The 17,170-nt window shown below is 37.4% G+C and overlaps 3 protein-coding genes across 3 annotated transcripts; 2 read left to right on the forward strand and 1 right to left on the reverse strand.

Annotated features, from left to right (window-relative positions):
* The first annotated feature begins 611 nt into the window (after positions 1 to 611).
* LOC103958064 lies at positions 612 to 3,217 on the forward strand. The gene is made up of 3 exons (XM_009370287.3): positions 612 to 769; positions 881 to 1,018; positions 2,960 to 3,217. Exons 1-3 carry the CDS (start codon positions 679 to 681, stop codon positions 2,974 to 2,976), a joined length of 246 nt encoding a protein of 81 aa, XP_009368562.1. The 5' UTR covers positions 612 to 678; the 3' UTR covers positions 2,977 to 3,217.
* A 346-nt stretch (positions 3,218 to 3,563) lies between these two features.
* Positions 3,564 to 8,483, reverse strand: LOC103958125 (LRR receptor-like serine/threonine-protein kinase GSO1). Its single transcript, XM_048574285.1, has 2 exons — positions 4,302 to 8,483; positions 3,564 to 4,193 (listed from the first exon to the last, which is right to left on the reverse strand). The coding sequence occupies exons 1-2, from the start codon at positions 7,702 to 7,704 to the stop codon at positions 3,823 to 3,825; spliced, it is 3,774 nt and encodes a 1,257-aa protein (XP_048430242.1). The 5' UTR covers positions 7,705 to 8,483; the 3' UTR covers positions 3,564 to 3,822.
* A 5,974-nt stretch (positions 8,484 to 14,457) lies between these two features.
* On the forward strand, positions 14,458 to 16,136 carry LOC103958063 (peroxidase 7-like). Its single transcript, XM_009370286.2, has 3 exons — positions 14,458 to 14,816; positions 15,091 to 15,433; positions 15,729 to 16,136. The coding sequence occupies exons 1-3, from the start codon at positions 14,496 to 14,498 to the stop codon at positions 16,133 to 16,135; spliced, it is 1,071 nt and encodes a 356-aa protein (XP_009368561.2). The 5' UTR covers positions 14,458 to 14,495; the 3' UTR covers position 16,136.
* Positions 16,137 to 17,170: the final 1,034 nt, after the last annotated feature.

Here is a 17,170-nt window from a genome sequence, read left to right on the forward strand (position 1 = left end):
GGAGAAGGAGATGCGAGAGAGAGAGGAGAGGGAGGGTGGTGGAGAAAGGTTGAGGGGACGGGTGAAAAGGGGTTTTGGGGATGCAGAGAAGAGAGAGGCGAGAGAGAAGGGAGAGAGAGAGAGATTTAATATAATTTTTTTAATTTTTAATTATTAAAATATATATTTAATTATATTTTAATCCAGTTGGATTAGTGATTGACCTCTGTATCTAGCCACGTCAGCACTTAACAGAAAAACTGACGAAGGTATGACATTGACACAAATTCGTAAGATGAGGTATGACATTGTCATTTTAAAAAAAATGAGGTATGAAAGTGTCGTAAGATTAATAGTTGAGGTAATTTTTTGTACTTTACCTTTAAAATTAATTCTCAAAAGGGGCGTTTTGATAGATTTTCTCGATTTTAGGTGACAAATGTAATTTGGCAGGAGGGGTGACAATTTAATAGAAAAATTAATGAAAAGAGTTTGAAAACTTTGAGTTTTAACGATAAGGAAAAAATAAATGGTAAAGTATATAGTAACAGAATTGACTTTTTACTGTAAAAATATGATTTTTCGTTAAAAATGAACAATACCGCGTAGTTTTCGTTAAAACTCTCCAATTTAAAAGTATTCATATATTTTAGCTTCGCACAGAGAGAGAGAGTGAGCAGTGAAAGAAAAGTTTTGAAGATGCCGATTACTTCAACGATGGTCGGAGCCCTATTGGGTTTGGGCACCCAGATGTACTCCAACGCCCTCCGCAAGCTCCCTTACATGCGCCGTAAATTTCATCTCTCTCTCTCTATCTCTTTCAATTTTTCGTTTCATTTCTCAGGTGATTGAATTGACTCATGAACCCTAACCCCCCAATTTGTCTAATGATCCGATTCAGATCCTTGGGAGCACGTTCTGGGCATGGGATTGGGCGCAGTTTTTGTTAACCAGCTCGTCAAATGGGACGAACAGCTCAAGGTGGACCTCGATAAGATGCTCGACAAGGCCAAGGCCGCCAACGAACGCCGTTACATAGGTAAACATTTCCGACCCAATTTAACAATTGGTTTATTTCTCAATTTCTCATGATTCAAGATTGTATCTTTCGACAACCCAACAATCCCATTTGTGTTTTGGCGTCTCAATTTTTGAGCTTGATTTTGATAAGTTCATTTTTTAGATGATTTGCTAAATTTCGAAACACGCTATGATTAATCTTAGAACCCCATGTGTCGTTTGATGGAACAGAATACTGTTTTCAGATGGTATTTGCCTGTAATTGTGGTATGGATATTGTGGGAATGCTGAATTAAAACGTTTTAGGTGAAATTTTGTTGGATATAAACTTATTGTCACTCTTTCTTTTTTCTTTTCCTGTCCCTCCTTGCTCTCTAGCTCAAGGTTGGTTCATTAAAAATGTGGGATCTTTATAGAAATGTGAATTAAGAAGACAATTTTGATATTCCTAATCAGGAAATCCCAGTCCTTGTGATACGGGGCTACCTATCTCTGAACGTGATGCCAAGGTCGTATTGGCCTATCAGTCTACTAGATAATCTTACTGTTTATAAATTCTGTAGTATTTTTTTTCTTCTTTAAATTAGCTTTACTTTTGTTTTACGGTAAGGATGATTGAGAAGAATCATTTTTTTTTCTTCCTTTTATTACAGTCATCTAATCCATCGTGTGTCTTGTTATATGCTTTAAAGGCAAAGACTAAAGAATTTGTGCATGCAGTCCCTAATTAGTTTGTCATGTAACTGTTGGGTGTTCCTCTTAATTTCCTATCTTATATGGTGAGCTGAAAAATTGGGATCGTTTTGAATCATCAAACTGATATTAGATCTGAAATATTGTCAGTGAATCATTTTCCATTTGTTGACCCCAACATTTACCCCGCCCCTAACTGACAAACTATGAAGAAGGATACTATTAATAAGCAAATTTTATTTTTTCTGAATTGTTAAAATGATTATGGGTCAAAACAAACTTTTGTGAGGGAATGTACTGATCCTTGGGATTATTTATATTTTAGGAGTTCTTCTTTTGCTAATGGTTTGGATTCTGGTTTGGTCCCTACTTTAAGCTGTGTTGTACTCTACTAGACTATGGTTGAATGCTTTGAATTTACATTAGGCCATTTTTAATTTACTTTATGCCCTCGTGTTACCCCTGCTTTCAACTCCCTTCATCCCTTCTAGCTTTCCTCTAATTAAATTGGGGGATATTACTATAAGAAAATCCTCAAGCACTGTCCCCATCGAATGATTTTTTTTCCCTTCATGGTCTTCCATATCTTTTGTCTGTCAGATCCCTTCATCATTTATGTTTCAGTTTATCTTAAGCTTTAAGTTCTCAATTATATCCCTATGGCTCCAGACTTACTAAGCACCCCTAGGATTACTTGCTTTCGGAAGTATAAAAGATATGATTACTTGCTTTCGGAAGTATAAAAGATATTCCTTTTTGGTAATATAAAAGATAATCTACTCATCACTGAATAAATGGTACAGTGTACAGTTCTGAATGTGGAAGTGATCTGGCATGGAAAACTTGATAGCAAATGTTTTCTCCAACCAAGCCATTACAGTTTGTGGATTTTGTTGGGACAAGCTTTCGTTCTTGTATCTTCTGGTTTGATAAGTAAAAATATGAGGAAATGCCAAGGGCGTGTAACTTATTGCATACTTGGTGTTACACTAGAATTTGAATTGCTTTAGCAGTTTTGTGTGTGTGTTTTTTCTTTTTGGGTGCATAAGTAGTCTCTAGCATTAACAGTTCTCCTTGGTTGGTCGATTATAATTTTTTTTCCCATTAATTGACTTTTATGATTGAATTAATTTTATTGGTATTCCTTTCTTTTTATCATTCTTGTATAGTTCAGGAAGTAAGACGAAGACAGTGTTTTGTGATTTAATCTGTGCAAGCATATCGTATGGTTTTTTTCCCCTGCTTAATATTTCTCCTCGATCTGCAGATGAAGACGATGATTAGCTCGCGTCTCAATGTGTTGTGGCATTTTCAGAAAGGCTCCATGTTCTACGAGACGGTTTAGGCCTTAAAGTTTTAGGCACTTTTTGTTTTGAAATTAATGCTGATATGTTTGCAAGGCTGCTGTAAAACTTTGCCAATTTTCTGATCTTTTTGTGAAGCATAAGCTTTGAAATACTTTCATATTGCAAAGCTGAACGGCGTTTCTTTAATAACAAACGGAATGAATTCAGTTGTTCTCCTAGCTGCAAGTACAAATCCGTCTTTTGCGGATCCTTCGAATTGGTTGCAACGGTTCTCTTTCTTGTTTGTAAAGTGGTTTGGTTATATATTTCCTTTGTGAAGTTTGATCACGCACAAACCTGAATGAATCCGTCTTTTAGTTAGAGTTTTTAGGAACAGTTGGACCAACTCGTGTTTGTTTCTAGGTTTTTGTTCTAATGTGTCAACTGTGACGAAAAGATACTAGTTCCACAACCATTCACTTTCCGTTTTGACAAGGCTATATTTTAAATTACTCTAATCTACGAGATTCGGGATTAGAAGTTCTGTACAAAGGGGCAGGTACGTTGCCCTGCCCGACCGGGGGAATTCAAACTCGACGGTTGATTCACAGGTGATAATATAAACTTTCACAAAACAATCTTATAATATTGCCTCAAGCAAAAACCCTATTCGCATCAATGGCACCCTGCAACAAAATGCTGCATTACAGCTGCTAGCCCAAACCAAAACCAAACCAAATGAATGGAAACGCGACTGAATTGGTCCTAGTTACTCTCTGAGACGGGGTGGTATATTTGTATTAACAACGAAGTTTCATCAATCTTCTGAAATATGGTTCACTACTTATGTGTAAGAATCTAAATTCGTCTTCTCAAACTCCACAGACCGACGATTAAGCACATGTAGTAGTTGATCACACGCTTGTCGTGACGAAGGCCTCTCTGCCGGGCTGGTTTTTGTGCACTGCAGTGCAATTTCAAGAACCTGGAACGTGGCGTTTTCTTCTCCGGACAAGAGTGGTTTCAGTGCAGGGTCTATCAACTCTTCACGAGTAGAATCCTGCATTTCAATATGCATCTCGACCCATCTCACCATGTCCATCTCCACGCCGAAAGATGAATCTGTCGGCATTCTCCCGCTTACAAGCTCCATTAGCACAATCCCCATGCTGTAGACATCACTCTTTTCTGTTGCCTTGAGTGAATAAGCATACTCTGAAATCATATGAAATTACAGTTAGAATCAAACGCATAGATCATTCATGTCAAAATAAAACTCTAAATTCGGTATCCGAAGTAATTCAAAGCATAACTGATTAATACCTGGTGCTATGTAGCCGTAGGATCCAGCGAACCATGTATTAGATTCTGTATTAGACTCGTAGTTCTCATTAAGTGTCTTGGCAAGGCCGAAATCCCCAAGATGTGCCTCCATATTTGAATCTAGCAAAATATTGCTCGACTTAATGTCCCTATGGATGATCTTTGGCACGCAGTCATGGTGGAGATACTCCACTCCTTGAGCTAATCCAACCGCAATCTTTAGCCGTGCCTCCCAATCAAGGCTTTTCTTCTTCTTGTTACTTTGCTCTTGGTGTATCCAATCATACACACTTCCGTTCTCCATGTACTCGTATATTAACAGATTGGATCCTGCTCCTTTGTTGCTACAGTACCCCATTAACTTCGCCAGATGCCGGTGTCTTATCCTCCCGAGTGTCTTAATCTCCCTCGTGAAGGTTTTGTTCGCCATAAGATCATCTTTATACAAAATCTTCTTGACTGCCACGGTTTCTCTGTTTCGCAGTTCAGCTTTGTAGATTACTCCTGACCCTCCTGAGCCAATTACAAACTCGTTGCTCAGATTCTTTGTGGCGTCCATAATGTCTTTCCATTTGATATCTGGCTTGACAGAACCATTTGAGAAAAGCAGTCTTCGCTGAGCATGGGAAGAACTGGACGAGCACAAGAAGTTCATTTCACTGGCTTTTTGAAAAGCTTCTTGCTTGTGTTTCAGGAGAGAAGCAGCTCCGAATATCAGTAGAGCAATTGCTGATAGAGTACATATTGCAGCAATGGCTACCACTGCCAATTCTGTTGGATCGGACTGCTGCTTTCTGCCAATGCAGCTTCCAAGAGGGCTTCCACAAAGATGCAAGTTTCCCGCAAAAGCCTCAGCCGGCCAGTGCGAGAGTTGCTTGCTCAACTTTCCTTGCAGATTGTTGTAAGACAGATTAAGCTTTCCCAAGCTAATCATACCACCAACTGGGGAAGGGACTTCGCCAATTAGTTGATTGTGAGATAGATCAAGCACTTCAAGTTTTGACAGAGTCCCAATAGAGGCCGGAATCTGACCACTCAAATTGTTGTAACTGAGGTCTAAAATGCTCTGAAGATTTTGGAGTTGTCCAAGCTCATAAGGTAAGTCACCATCAAATCTGTTCTGCGAGAGCCGAAGCTCATACAGCTTGCCTAGTTTCCCAATGGCAGGAGGGATTGGACCTGAAAAATGGTTGTGGTCGAGGTTTAGGACATTAAGCGATTCCAGGTTACCAATCTCAGCAGGGAGGATTCCATTGAGAGAATTCTCACTCATAGAAAGCACTAGCAGTTTAGAACAATTGAACAATTCACTCGGAAGAGACCCGGTGAAGCGATTTGAGGACAGCTTCAGCTCTCCTAACTGAGGTAAACCTCCAAACCACCGCGGAACTGTGCCTGAAAGAAGGTTGTCGTTCAAGTCAATGTGGGACAGTTTCTTGCACGATGAAAGCTCGTCCGGTATTGATCCTGTAAGCGAATTTCCGGACACATCTAGCAGTGATAGCTCACTGATATTCCCCAATGTGTGTGGGATTTTTCCAGTAAACTGATTGTTCCCTAATCTCAACCTCTGGAGAGATTTCGAATTTCCGAGCTGGGAAGGAATCTCATGATCAAATGCATTGTCAGTGACATCAAACGAAAGAAACGAACTCGAGCTACACAATGCAGCAATGCTTCCATTCAACTTGTTTCCCGATAAATTCACTCTAGTCAAATTCACCATATTAGCCAATGTATCAGGAAGATTACCTTCAAGTGAGTTGTTGTACAGCATGAACTGCTCCACAGCTCCAAGGGACCCGAAAGTTATCGGTATCCCGCCAGATAAACGGTTATCCGCCAAATCAAGAATAGTTAGCTTGTGACAGTTCCCCAGTGTAGCGGGAATCTGACCCACCAACTCATTTTGCCTGATATGAAGTAAGTTCAAATCTTTGAGCCTCCCAATAGTAACCGGGATCTTCCCGCTGAACCGGTTTCCGAAAAAATCGATCATCTGCAAGCTCGAACAGTTGCCAATCTCCATTGGGATTTCTCCAGAGAGCTGATTGTCGTAGAGATACAGAATCTCGAGCTCCCCAAGCATTCCAATCTCGCTAGGCAGAGGGCCCACGAAGTTGTTGTGGTACAGAATAAGTGACTGCAGATTGCTGAGGTTTGATATCAGCGGAGAAATCGAACCCACCAAGCTGTTGTTGTGGAGCAACAGATCGGTCAACTCTACTAGTCCATAAATCTCATCTGGGATTGACCCGTTGATCAAGTTATTGGACAAGTCTAGCTGCTTCATTGATCGGCATTGGCTTAATTCTGCAGGGATCTCGCCGACAAGTCCCGAACCAGAAATCATTAAGAGCTCCAAACTTGTGTTGGAACATAGATTTCTTGGTATGACACCGGAAAGACTGTTGTTTGATAAAACTAAGGTTGCCAGCTGAGACATGGTGCCAAATTCGGCCGGAATACCTCCTGTGAGCTTGTTCACCGATAAATCAAGACTCTGAAGATTTCCCAGTTGAGATATGGACTTTGGTATTGGACCTTCAAGTTGGTTCCCCATGAAATTCATGTATCCGAGTTGACTCAATTCACCGAGTTGACTCGGGATTTGGCTGGTGAGGCTGTTGTTTCCCAAGTTCAGGAGCTGGAGGTTACCGAGACGGCCGAGCTCCGCGGGGATTGTTCCGTTGAGGGTATTGTTGGCAGCTGTGAAGATAGTGAGGCTGGAGCAGTTCCCCAACTCAGCAGGAATCAGACCTTCGAGTTGATTGAGCTGCAGGATTAAGTTCTCGAGTAGGCCGAGTCGGCCGAGTTGGGGAGGTATTGGACCGTTGAGGCTGCATGAGGCCAAACCAAGCGTGACCAAATTGACAAGATTGCCAAAAGTGGCGGGAATGGATCCAGTGAGTCCATTGTCGCCGATTCTCATCACTCGGAGACTCGTCAGCGAGCCGAGATGAGTCGGGATGTCCCCAATGAGCTGGTTTGAAAAGAGAAGCAAAGATTCCAAGGACGTGAGGTTAGAGAGGGTTGGTGGGATGGGACCCGAGAGGCGGTTAGAAGAGAGATCAAGGTGGAGCAGGTTTTGCAAACTACCGAGTGAGGGCGATATCGACCCGGCGAGTGACGAGCCGGAAAGGTTGAGCCCTACCACTTGGACCGAGTTGTCCAGCGAGTCAAGCGAACAAGTCACACCTCTCCAAGTACAGAAATTTGGGTCGCTTTCGGACCAGCCATGCAAAACATTTTCTGGGTCTCGCACAATTGCCCTCTTCACCTCCAAAAGCACACTCAAAGTTGTATTGCCATCGAGCTTCCCCTCGCAGAACATAAACCCTAATGAAAGATGCAGAAACAGAGCAAGAAAAAGTGCCAAAATTGCATCTCTTACTAAAGCCATTTTTCTCAGAACCAAAACAGAGCAGCTCGAAGCTAGATGATGAACTGGTTGCAATCTACCGTTTCATTGATGGGTAAGTGTAAAGCTTGCATCTTTAGTTTGGGTGGTTGAAAGTTGGTCTTGGAGTTTGAGTCCTTGCACGTGCAAATGTGCATGGAAGATTGAATTGGGCGGTAATTGCATGCACTGGAAAATTGAGTTTTCTTTTTTCTTGCAGGAGTGGGTTTATGATGGAGGCCTAAAAATGAGTGCAAATCTAGAGAGAGAAAGAGATGGGAGAGAGAGAATAAATGAGGCTACAAGTGTCTTATCAGCTGTACTGCAACTGCAAGCTGCAAATTCCTATCAATGTGAAAACAACACAAGTCTTAAATAATGGGAAAAAGTTGGATTGAGAATTGAGAAGGTCAAACTAGGTCAGAGAAACACCAAGAGAATATTTTTATATTTAAGAAAAATGGCTTTATTATCCAATATAAATGTGACTGGGTACACAAAGGTCAGAGTGTTTATGCAATTTGCAGTGAAAGAAAAAGAAAACAGAAGAAAAAACAGATTGACGGTGAAGATATGGGCTTACACGGGAGGAGATACAGTGGTTGGGTGACCGACAAAGGACGATGTTTGTGGGTTTCACAAACTGGTGTATTAGCTCAAAAATGACTCAGTCCCTACTCCGAAAGTGAGCGGTTAAATTTCTAAATTTTAATCAACCAAACTATGAAGAATATATAATATTTATGCACTTGAAAGTTGCAAGCTTTACAAAGTCAACAGAGTTCCCCGAAACCCTAGTCATTCCCTACGTAACCCAATTAACTTACTTCTAGTTCCATCCTACTCTTTATATATATAATTTAATGATTAATTAATCATGTTTTGGTAGCTTAAGGGTTAGATGTATGATAGAAATGTAATACCATATACTTTATGTCATGCTTATTGGGTTTGAGATACCAAATCCTCATGTCCTTTTGTCCATTCAATAATCATAGTTGTTTGATATATAAGCTTGATTGGTTGCATGTAATATACTAAACCCTATTTTTACTCCAATTTGTGTGTATTATTTGTTTTGTTTGCCCACTCAATAATCATAGTTGTTTGATAATGATTTCTCAATACTTGTACTTGTCATTGATACGGATTTTTATAAATTTGGAAAGAAATTATTATGTGGTACTTGAACAAAGCTACATGACGTAACTAATGAAGAAAATTAAGGTTTTATCTTAAAATTAATTGTTGATACGAAGGTAGCCTACATAAGCACATATAAGGTTCTTTAACTTTTTTTTATACGAAACGATACTATGCATCCTCAAAATCAATTCATGTGTTATAGTATGAGTGAATGACGAGTTTATAAATACTTTACAAAGATTAACCACATAGTCGTGTTTCATTATTGTTTGCCCTTTTTTCTAGCTTTCGCGACTCTTTGGAGAAAACCTCTTTCAGAACATTATCTTAATTATTAGTTAATCAGTATAGCGTCATGAATAGTCTTCTTCATATAGTAGGCCATGCTCTTCCAGACTTCCATGCACATTTACATCAATAATTTCATCAAGTTGAAAATAAAACCAAAAACGCAGTTGTCAGTTTATACGAAAGTGTATATTACTTAGAAGTTGATAAGATGTGTTTATTTGGTCAGCATGCAACGACTCAATACACATTCTTCTTCCAGCCACAAAAGCTGCTGATATCTTTTGTATAACTGACACGGTGTTTTGGTCTATTGTGCAGCGTTTGCGATTATTTATCTGTCTGCGATAAAGTCTGATTCAAAGCAAGCTCACATTTTTTTTGTTTTCACCTTAACCTCCAATAACTCATGGTAATTGATAACATTCAAACTCCATTCATTAAATATATTTACTGATGTATAAAATATACAAGCAAGAATACCATGCATGTGAACTTTTTCCCCTCTGTTACCTCCATCAACCTCTTAAAAGATCGAGTGCTATTTTATTGACATGTGTACAACTAATAGTTGTTGCATGCATGGAGTCACCTACGTGGTAATTAAGTTCGTGTTCTATCAGACAGTTCATTTCTTATATATTAATCTAAATGAGACAATATTACTTTCTAATATATTCTTATAAAATGAGATTTTATAGTATACTCCAAGGTATCTTAAACTTTAGAGTTTTAGGCCGTAAATTCTTTGCCAATAATACAACAATATTTAACGACTAAAAACTCAAATTATAGGATACCTCAAAGCGTAAGATAATTTTTTTTTTTTTTTCCTAGTAAAAGCATTGCTAGTTTTGTTGTTAACTTGCCAGGCTGATTGTTACCGTTGATGCCGACGGACTGTTGCTGCATGGTGTGAGCCTCAAACAGCATCTACTCTTAACCATGTTGGAAAATTTAGCAATTGGTGTGTATTGTAGGTCAGGATATTTTTTGGTATTTTATGTCATAAGATTTTCTAGTAAGATATATAATCAGTGTTACGTTGCTTTCTTATTATTTATTAAGGTTTACAATTGATTTCCCCTTTCTTAATAAAAAAAAAAATACACTCTGTAATAAAAGAATGAAATCTTGATAAGATTTTGTCGTTTGGATATGTAGACATCTTGAAATATAGAAACTCGGACAAGATATATTATTATTATTATTATTATTGTCAAATGATAAATTTTATTCAATCAAGTCAAATTAATAAGTTTACATTCTCAGTAAGAATATTAAAAAAAAAAAAAAAAAAAATGCGACCAATACAATCCCAAATGGGCCTGGACTGATCACTGATAAAAGTCTAGCTTGAATTTCACAACAAGTATGTTGTCCTGGCTTCACTAAATTAAGAGAAAATGATCGTTTTGCTTATCAATCAAATGTTAAAGTTTAAACCCGTGATCGCATGCTGAGGTAATACATACAAAAAAATAGGCTTAATTACTATATCTGCAATGGACTATAAATTACGTAAAGATCAGAAGAATATTAACTTTTCACTCGATTAATTATTATTTCTAAATTAAGCAAGCCTGGATCTGCATGCCAATATTCTTCACAGATTAGTATTAATTATAAAGTAATCTATATTGTATTTGTGCATACGCTAGAATCTTGACTAGGAGGGCGAAAGCTTGGACGAATTAACGAGTGGTTAGACAATTACAAAATGGTCTTGTACAATTTATATGCTTATATTCTTTGTCCAAGAGAATACGACAGAGACGATGATACTTAATAGACTACTTAAACCCATTTTCACCTGATTCACAATATATCTTCTTTGTTGACTCGTAATATTATATGATCAATATTTGATTAATATCCGATTGCAAAATTTGTACACTATTGCAAAATATGGGTTAGGCCAATTGGCTTAAGCAGTGTAACCTCTCTTTCACACTAAGTTGAAATTCTCATTTCGTGTAAATTTTAGAACAGGTATCTGTCGATTCCCCCTTTCCCCCAAAAAACTTGTAAGAAGCTGACAATTTCCCTATGAACTTTAATTTTAGTCATTTACTCTCATGAACTTTATAATTGGCCAATTTATGCCTGAACTTTAATTTTAGCTGATTGCTCCTGAACTTTTATAATTGCCAATTTTCCCACTTAACTTTATAATTGGCCAATTTCTCCATGAACTCTAATTTTAGCAGATTACCTCCTAAACTTTTATAATTGGCAATTTCCCCCAAACTTTAATTTTATAATTGCAAAAAGGTGATTTCATCGCTAATGTGGACAACATATTGTTTCTCTTTTTCTCTTCTCTTTTGCAAGTTCACTCTTTACACTTTTTGTTTGAATTTTAGGGTTTAAGGGGAAATTACAGTTGAGGGGAAAAATTGGTTAATTATAAAAGTTCAAAGGGGTAATTGGCTAAAACTAAAATTCAAGAAGAAATTGGCCAATTATAAAAGTTTAGGAGGATAGAATTAAAGTTCATGGAGAAATTAGCAGCTCCTTGCAAGTTCAGAAAAAAAAAAATACGCCTATACCTCATTTTAGAATGTTGTATTGCCAAAATTGTGCATTGCTTCATTGCTTGTATAATTGCAAGCATCCGTTGAAGTCTACTTTCTGGTAACATGATTCAAACTTTCAAGCCTTTTGCAAATTTATGTGAAAATATTTGACATGCAAATTAAATGTCAAATGATGAGGATGGAACAAATGAGGGGTAAGTATGAACATGCATGATAAAGGGACTTATATCATTATTTTAAGGATTTGAAGTAGACGAGCTTAGCTTTGTCTGATTGAGCTTAGCTTTTGTTCTACTTCAAACGTACATAAATCCCGGATTGAGATTCTCTCGATCATACTCTGGAGCCCAATTGATTAATCTGGATCGTTTAATTTAAATTTTGTGGTTCTTATTAGCTCATCTCATTGACTCACTTCATAAACAATCTCTCTTTCCAAAACCTATATATCTTTCTTTTAAACAGTCTGTATTGCTCAATCTGTAGGGTCTGAAGTGTAAAATCCAGAGAGAATCTCAATCCATAAATCCCGACATCACTCCACACTTTCGAGCGTTCCATATTGGATTGGATCTATCTTACTTATACCTCAACAATTGAACAGTTTTTCTGCAACTTTTTTATGATATTAGTGGCAATATAATTGGTTAATTTAACCATAAACAATGTGGTTTTAACATGATCAAAAGCATTTAATGAATTGTGCTGCCTGCACCTCACACACAATCTTTCTCCAATGTCCAAATATCTCTCTCTTGAACGATCCATATTGCTAAGTCCATAAACTCCACAGTGTGAGATTCGGAGAGAATCTCAACACCACTCGAAACTTTTCGAGCATTCAATATTGGATTTGATCTTTCTCAATTTTATCGCAACAAATGAACAGTTTTTTCTGCAACTTTTTTATGCTATTAGTGCCAATATATTTGGTTAATTTAACCATAAACAATGGGATTTTAACATCATAAGCATTTCATGAATTGTGCTAGGTAACTGTGATACTCACCAACTTAAGAAATTTGGGGTCATAGTAAGGCAAAACAAAAAGTGTTATGGACGAGGGGTTGGGCCAAACGCCAAGGGAAGGTCGCCACCCTGTGGGATTAGGGTCTTCTTCACCTACAAGGCTAATTTATTATAAGGAAAACTAATGAAAATGATTTGAAAACTTTGAGTTTTAATGATAAAGACAAAATAAAGGGTAAAATGAATAGTACCAGATTTGACTTTTTAGTGTAAAAATGTGGTTTTTCGTTAAAGTAAACAGTATCATGGGCTTTTCATTAAAACTCCCTTTATATGTCGATTTGTTTTTTTGTTGCCACCTACCCATAGTGGATGGGGCGTCAACAAAAATGTTCATTCCGAGTTAAGAGTAAGTTGGCCTACCCTATAGCGTAACATTTCGAGTTAAGAGTTCAAGATATGCAAAGTTTTGGATTCCACGGTGATTTTCTGGGCATTGGTCTTCATCTGCAAGCTAAATTCATCTCAATTGATCATAGTGATTTGCTTACCTACACATAGTTGGTATGGTGCCCTTAAATTACCTTCAAAGCTTGGGTTTTGACTTAATCTCATCATACAATCAATCACTTTAATGCCCAACTTAATCATAAGCTCACGCTACTAGGCTTGGCAATCATAAAGTTTAATGTAACTCCTATAAAGTAGGGTGTCATCACACTATTCCCCGATGTGGGGCTCCAACCACTTAATATGTAAACAGTGCAAAAGAGGTTTAATGTGTAAACGGTGCAAAAAAAGTAATTAGACAAACCCAAGTTTTAACCCTTTGCCTCTGCGATTTGTGAGTAATATGGAGACGACGGACCAAAAACGTGATCCCTGCCCTTCAAGAAAGAGCTAACTGGAGCACTTTAGCTAACATTAACTTAGTTTTTATCTTATCTTTTCTTGTCAAACCTTTTCTATCAATATTTTTTTTCTTTGCTTTCAAACTCATTTTTAATATATATTTTTTTAATTTTGACAGAAATGGATCTGAAAATTTTGTCGTTGGAGCACAATGATTCTTGGACCTTGGTTTGAACGGGTTTGGCCCTAAAAACTTTGAGTTAATTCATTTGAAGCCATAATTGGGCTTAGGTTTTGTGACCCAACTTACTCTATGTGGAGGCCAACTTTCTTTTCAGCCTGAAGTGCAAACCGATTTACTACCAATTTGTGCAGGCTTTATTTTATTTAATCTTAAGAACACATAACTTTGCACATATGAGTTATGATAATGTTTCCATCCCGTTACATTCAAGTTCAAATTCTTTTATTTTACTTTTTATAAATCATCCTAGTTTAGAATATTGGTTTGTGAAAGAGTTACCGAACTTTTCCTTATTTTGAAAGAAAACAGCTAGTAAAAGTGAAAATTCTAATTGTAGTTAAAAATCGTCTCAAAATCCAATAAAAATCATATGTATCAGGATGAAACCATATCATGCTGACACGCGGCATCACATTAGTTCATTGAACAATGAAGAAATATTATTGCATTAGGTTTTGTGAAAGTCAATGTTTTTCAAACTAAATAATTAAAGCAATCATTGTCAAGCTCTACATACATGCTAGCATGTCATCTCCATTTGCAGGGGGTGTTTCCCACGTAGTCCTCAACTAATTAATGATTAACCTAATTGTTGTTCCAATTTGATCCTCTAATCACCAATACCATATGCAATATATATATACACACACACACATACATACAAAGTTTGTCAACACGCTTTCATTGGAAGGCAAAGCAGCTAGCGTAGTTTTTCAACCTTGGGCATATAGTCTGTACACTTCTGCAAAAGAAATATGAATTCCATAGTTTCCTTGCTCTTAGTTCTTCTTCTTGTTGTTCAATTAAATGCTTCTTCATCTTACCCAGAACACAATCACGATCGCCATGATGAAGAAACAGATGAGTCCTGGGAGGGAGCCACAACTCTAACTCTAACACTTCCAACAATATCAGACGACTTGCCCTTTGGAGAGTTTCTTTCCAATTCCTACTATCACAAGAGTTGTCCAGACCTTGAAGGTATTATCAGTAGGAAGGTGAAGCAATGGCTTAAGGAGGATTACAGCCTAGCAGCTGCCGTCATGAGGTTGCACTTCCATGACTGTGCCATCAGGGTAAGAATATGACTTAACCTTCATATTATATATTAATTATCAACTAATTCTACTTAGACACAGAAAACTAACCACATTATTGATCATCGCCTTTAATAGAGGTTGGCACCCCAACATTTTATGTATGTATATGTTGTACATGACTCATAATATTATTTGAAGAATGGATTAGTAATGTAGTCAATTTTGTGTCTCTAAATTATTACATTAGTTTTTTGAAGCTTGGTATTTGATTTCTTTTAATCACAATTATAATGAATTGAAACACATGTAGGGATGTGATGCCTCCATCTTATTAAACCATGAAGGAAGTGAGAGGGAAGGCAAGGCCAGCAAGACACTGAGAGGGTTTGAAGTGATTGATGATATCAAGGCAGAGGTTGAGAAGAAGTGCCCAAAAATAGTTTCTTGTGCAGACATTTTGACTGCGGCTGCAAGAGATGCTACTGTTCAAGTTGGAGGTCCATATTGGGCAGTCCCCTATGGGAGGAAAGATGGAAGAGTTTCGATTGCTAAGGAAACTGAGATGGTTCCCATGGGTCACGAAGACATAACTAGTTTACTTGAGAATTTTCAATCACAGGGCTTGAATGTGGTTGACTTGGTTGTTCTCTCAGGTGAACCATCTAGTCCGCTTGCATTTCAATCACATATGTATTTTCATTCAATTAATTTAACATGTTATGTTGTCACACTGTCAATTTAGACCTCACATTACATACATGTTTTATTGCCACACTATTACTTTGGACAACACATTAAAACATGAACCAAACCTAATACTAAGAATTTAGATTGACAGTCTGACAACATAATATTCAAATTTGTGTGATAACAAAAAATGCTAAGTTTTCCTACAACTCGAACAAAAATCTGGTTGCTTTTATTGACATAAAAGGTTTTCATCTGTAGGGGCACACACCATAGGAAGGTCTTCATGTGAATCCGTACAACACAGGCTCTTTAACTTCAGTGGAACTGGCAAACCTGATCCATCCCTTGATGCGCAGTACTTGAGCTATTTGGAAAGAAAATGTAGATGGGCATCAGACTATGCTGATCTTGATGCTGTAACTCCACATAAATTTGACACTGCATACTACATGAATCTGCAGAAGAATATGGGACTTTTATCCACAGATCAAATGTTGTATTCTGATCCAAGGACTAAATCTCTTGTCAGTGCTTTTGCTTCCCAGCCGTCAGTCTTCCACTACCAGTTTGGAATATCCATGGCCAAACTAGGGAACGTTCAAGTCCTCACGGGTCAAAATGAAGGCGAAATTCGAACCAATTGCAACTTTGTCAACTCTTATTAAGACCTTTAATTATAATAAGAAACAGTCTCAAATGCTTACCATGTTTTGCTTAATTAACCATATGATATAAATGAATTTAATCATTTGTTCGCTCATGTTCAATGTCCTTTCTTCTCTCTCTACAAGATATTGTGCTTAGCATATCTCAAGAAAGAAGAACTTAATTAAGTGTATTTGGTTTGTTTTATATCTCTAGTCCCTCGATCATATATTTAGAAAGATTGATATATAGGTAGATAACTATACACAAGCGGTCAAATCTTCTCATGCATTAAAAGACTAAAATAAAACAACCTCATTTGATATATTTGGCTGATAAGCCCGGTCAGCAGCCAAGCCAGTTTCAAATGTTGTCTTCCCGCTCTCCTCGATTGCAACACACTTCGATTACAACTCAAAATCCTCAACAAATTGAGTCTGCGAGATAATCCAACCTTCTATCATTATCACATGTAGCTTACAAGACGACCCAAACCCTAATTTGATGGACAAACAATGGGTTTATGAGAAAGAGGCTCTTTAGTCTCGCAAGGCCTGTTTTTTATTTTCCTTTTTTCCTTCTCCTATTGGCTGGGTAGTGGTCACAGTATGAGAAACTTTATATGGTTCTTGAAAAAAAATGCAATAAAAGAAAAGAAAAGAAGGGCTCTGTATTAATTGAATCATCCTCGACCTAAATAACAAGCAATCTTTGACACCTTTATCCTCTAGGGTTTAGCAAGCATTTCTGAGTCTCTGACTCATGCTCTGTGGGCTCTATTTTGTCCTCTTCCCAAGGAACTATGGGGTTGTTTGCAGGCGCGCCCTCACTGTGTCAGAAAGGTCAAACCAAGCAAACTGTCCCTTTATCAGGCAAATAAAAGAAAAAGCAAACTGTCCCGTTAATAACATCTTACATCTAATCCAAATTCATTTTTAATTTATCTTAAACTTCATAAACTATGAGTTAAATCATACTTTTAGTTATCTATATTTATGTATAATATATATTGAAATGAATATGTTGTAATGCAGAAGCCAGAAAGATTACATTTG

This window comes from the organism of the source record quoted next, unplaced genomic scaffold (assembly GCF_019419815.1).
Source record: "Pyrus x bretschneideri cultivar Hongxiangsu unplaced genomic scaffold, Pyrus_bretschneideri_v1 Contig7, whole genome shotgun sequence".
NCBI classification, from domain to species: Eukaryota; Viridiplantae; Streptophyta; class Magnoliopsida; order Rosales; family Rosaceae; genus Pyrus; species Pyrus x bretschneideri.

Bases quoted from the DNA above. Each gene is read 5' to 3' on its own strand.
- LOC103958064 (XM_009370287.3), top strand. From the start codon at position 679: ATGCCGATTACTTCAACGATGGTCGGAGCCCTATTGGGTTTGGGCACC. The intron at 770-880 runs GTAAATTTCATC...GATCCGATTCAG, and splicing joins CAAGCTCCCTTACATGCGCC to ATCCTTGGGAGCACGTTCTG.
- LOC103958125 (XM_048574285.1), bottom strand. From the start codon at position 7,704: ATGGCTTTAGTAAGAGATGCAATTTTGGCACTTTTTCTTGCTCTGTTT. The intron at 4,194-4,301 runs GTATTAATCAGT...ATATGATTTCAG, and splicing joins CTACGGCTACATAGCACCAG to AGTATGCTTATTCACTCAAG.
- LOC103958063 (XM_009370286.2), top strand. From the start codon at position 14,496: ATGAATTCCATAGTTTCCTTGCTCTTAGTTCTTCTTCTTGTTGTTCAA. The intron at 14,817-15,090 runs GTAAGAATATGA...AAACACATGTAG, and splicing joins TCCATGACTGTGCCATCAGG to GGATGTGATGCCTCCATCTT. The intron at 15,434-15,728 runs GTGAACCATCTA...TTTCATCTGTAG, and splicing joins TGACTTGGTTGTTCTCTCAG to GGGCACACACCATAGGAAGG.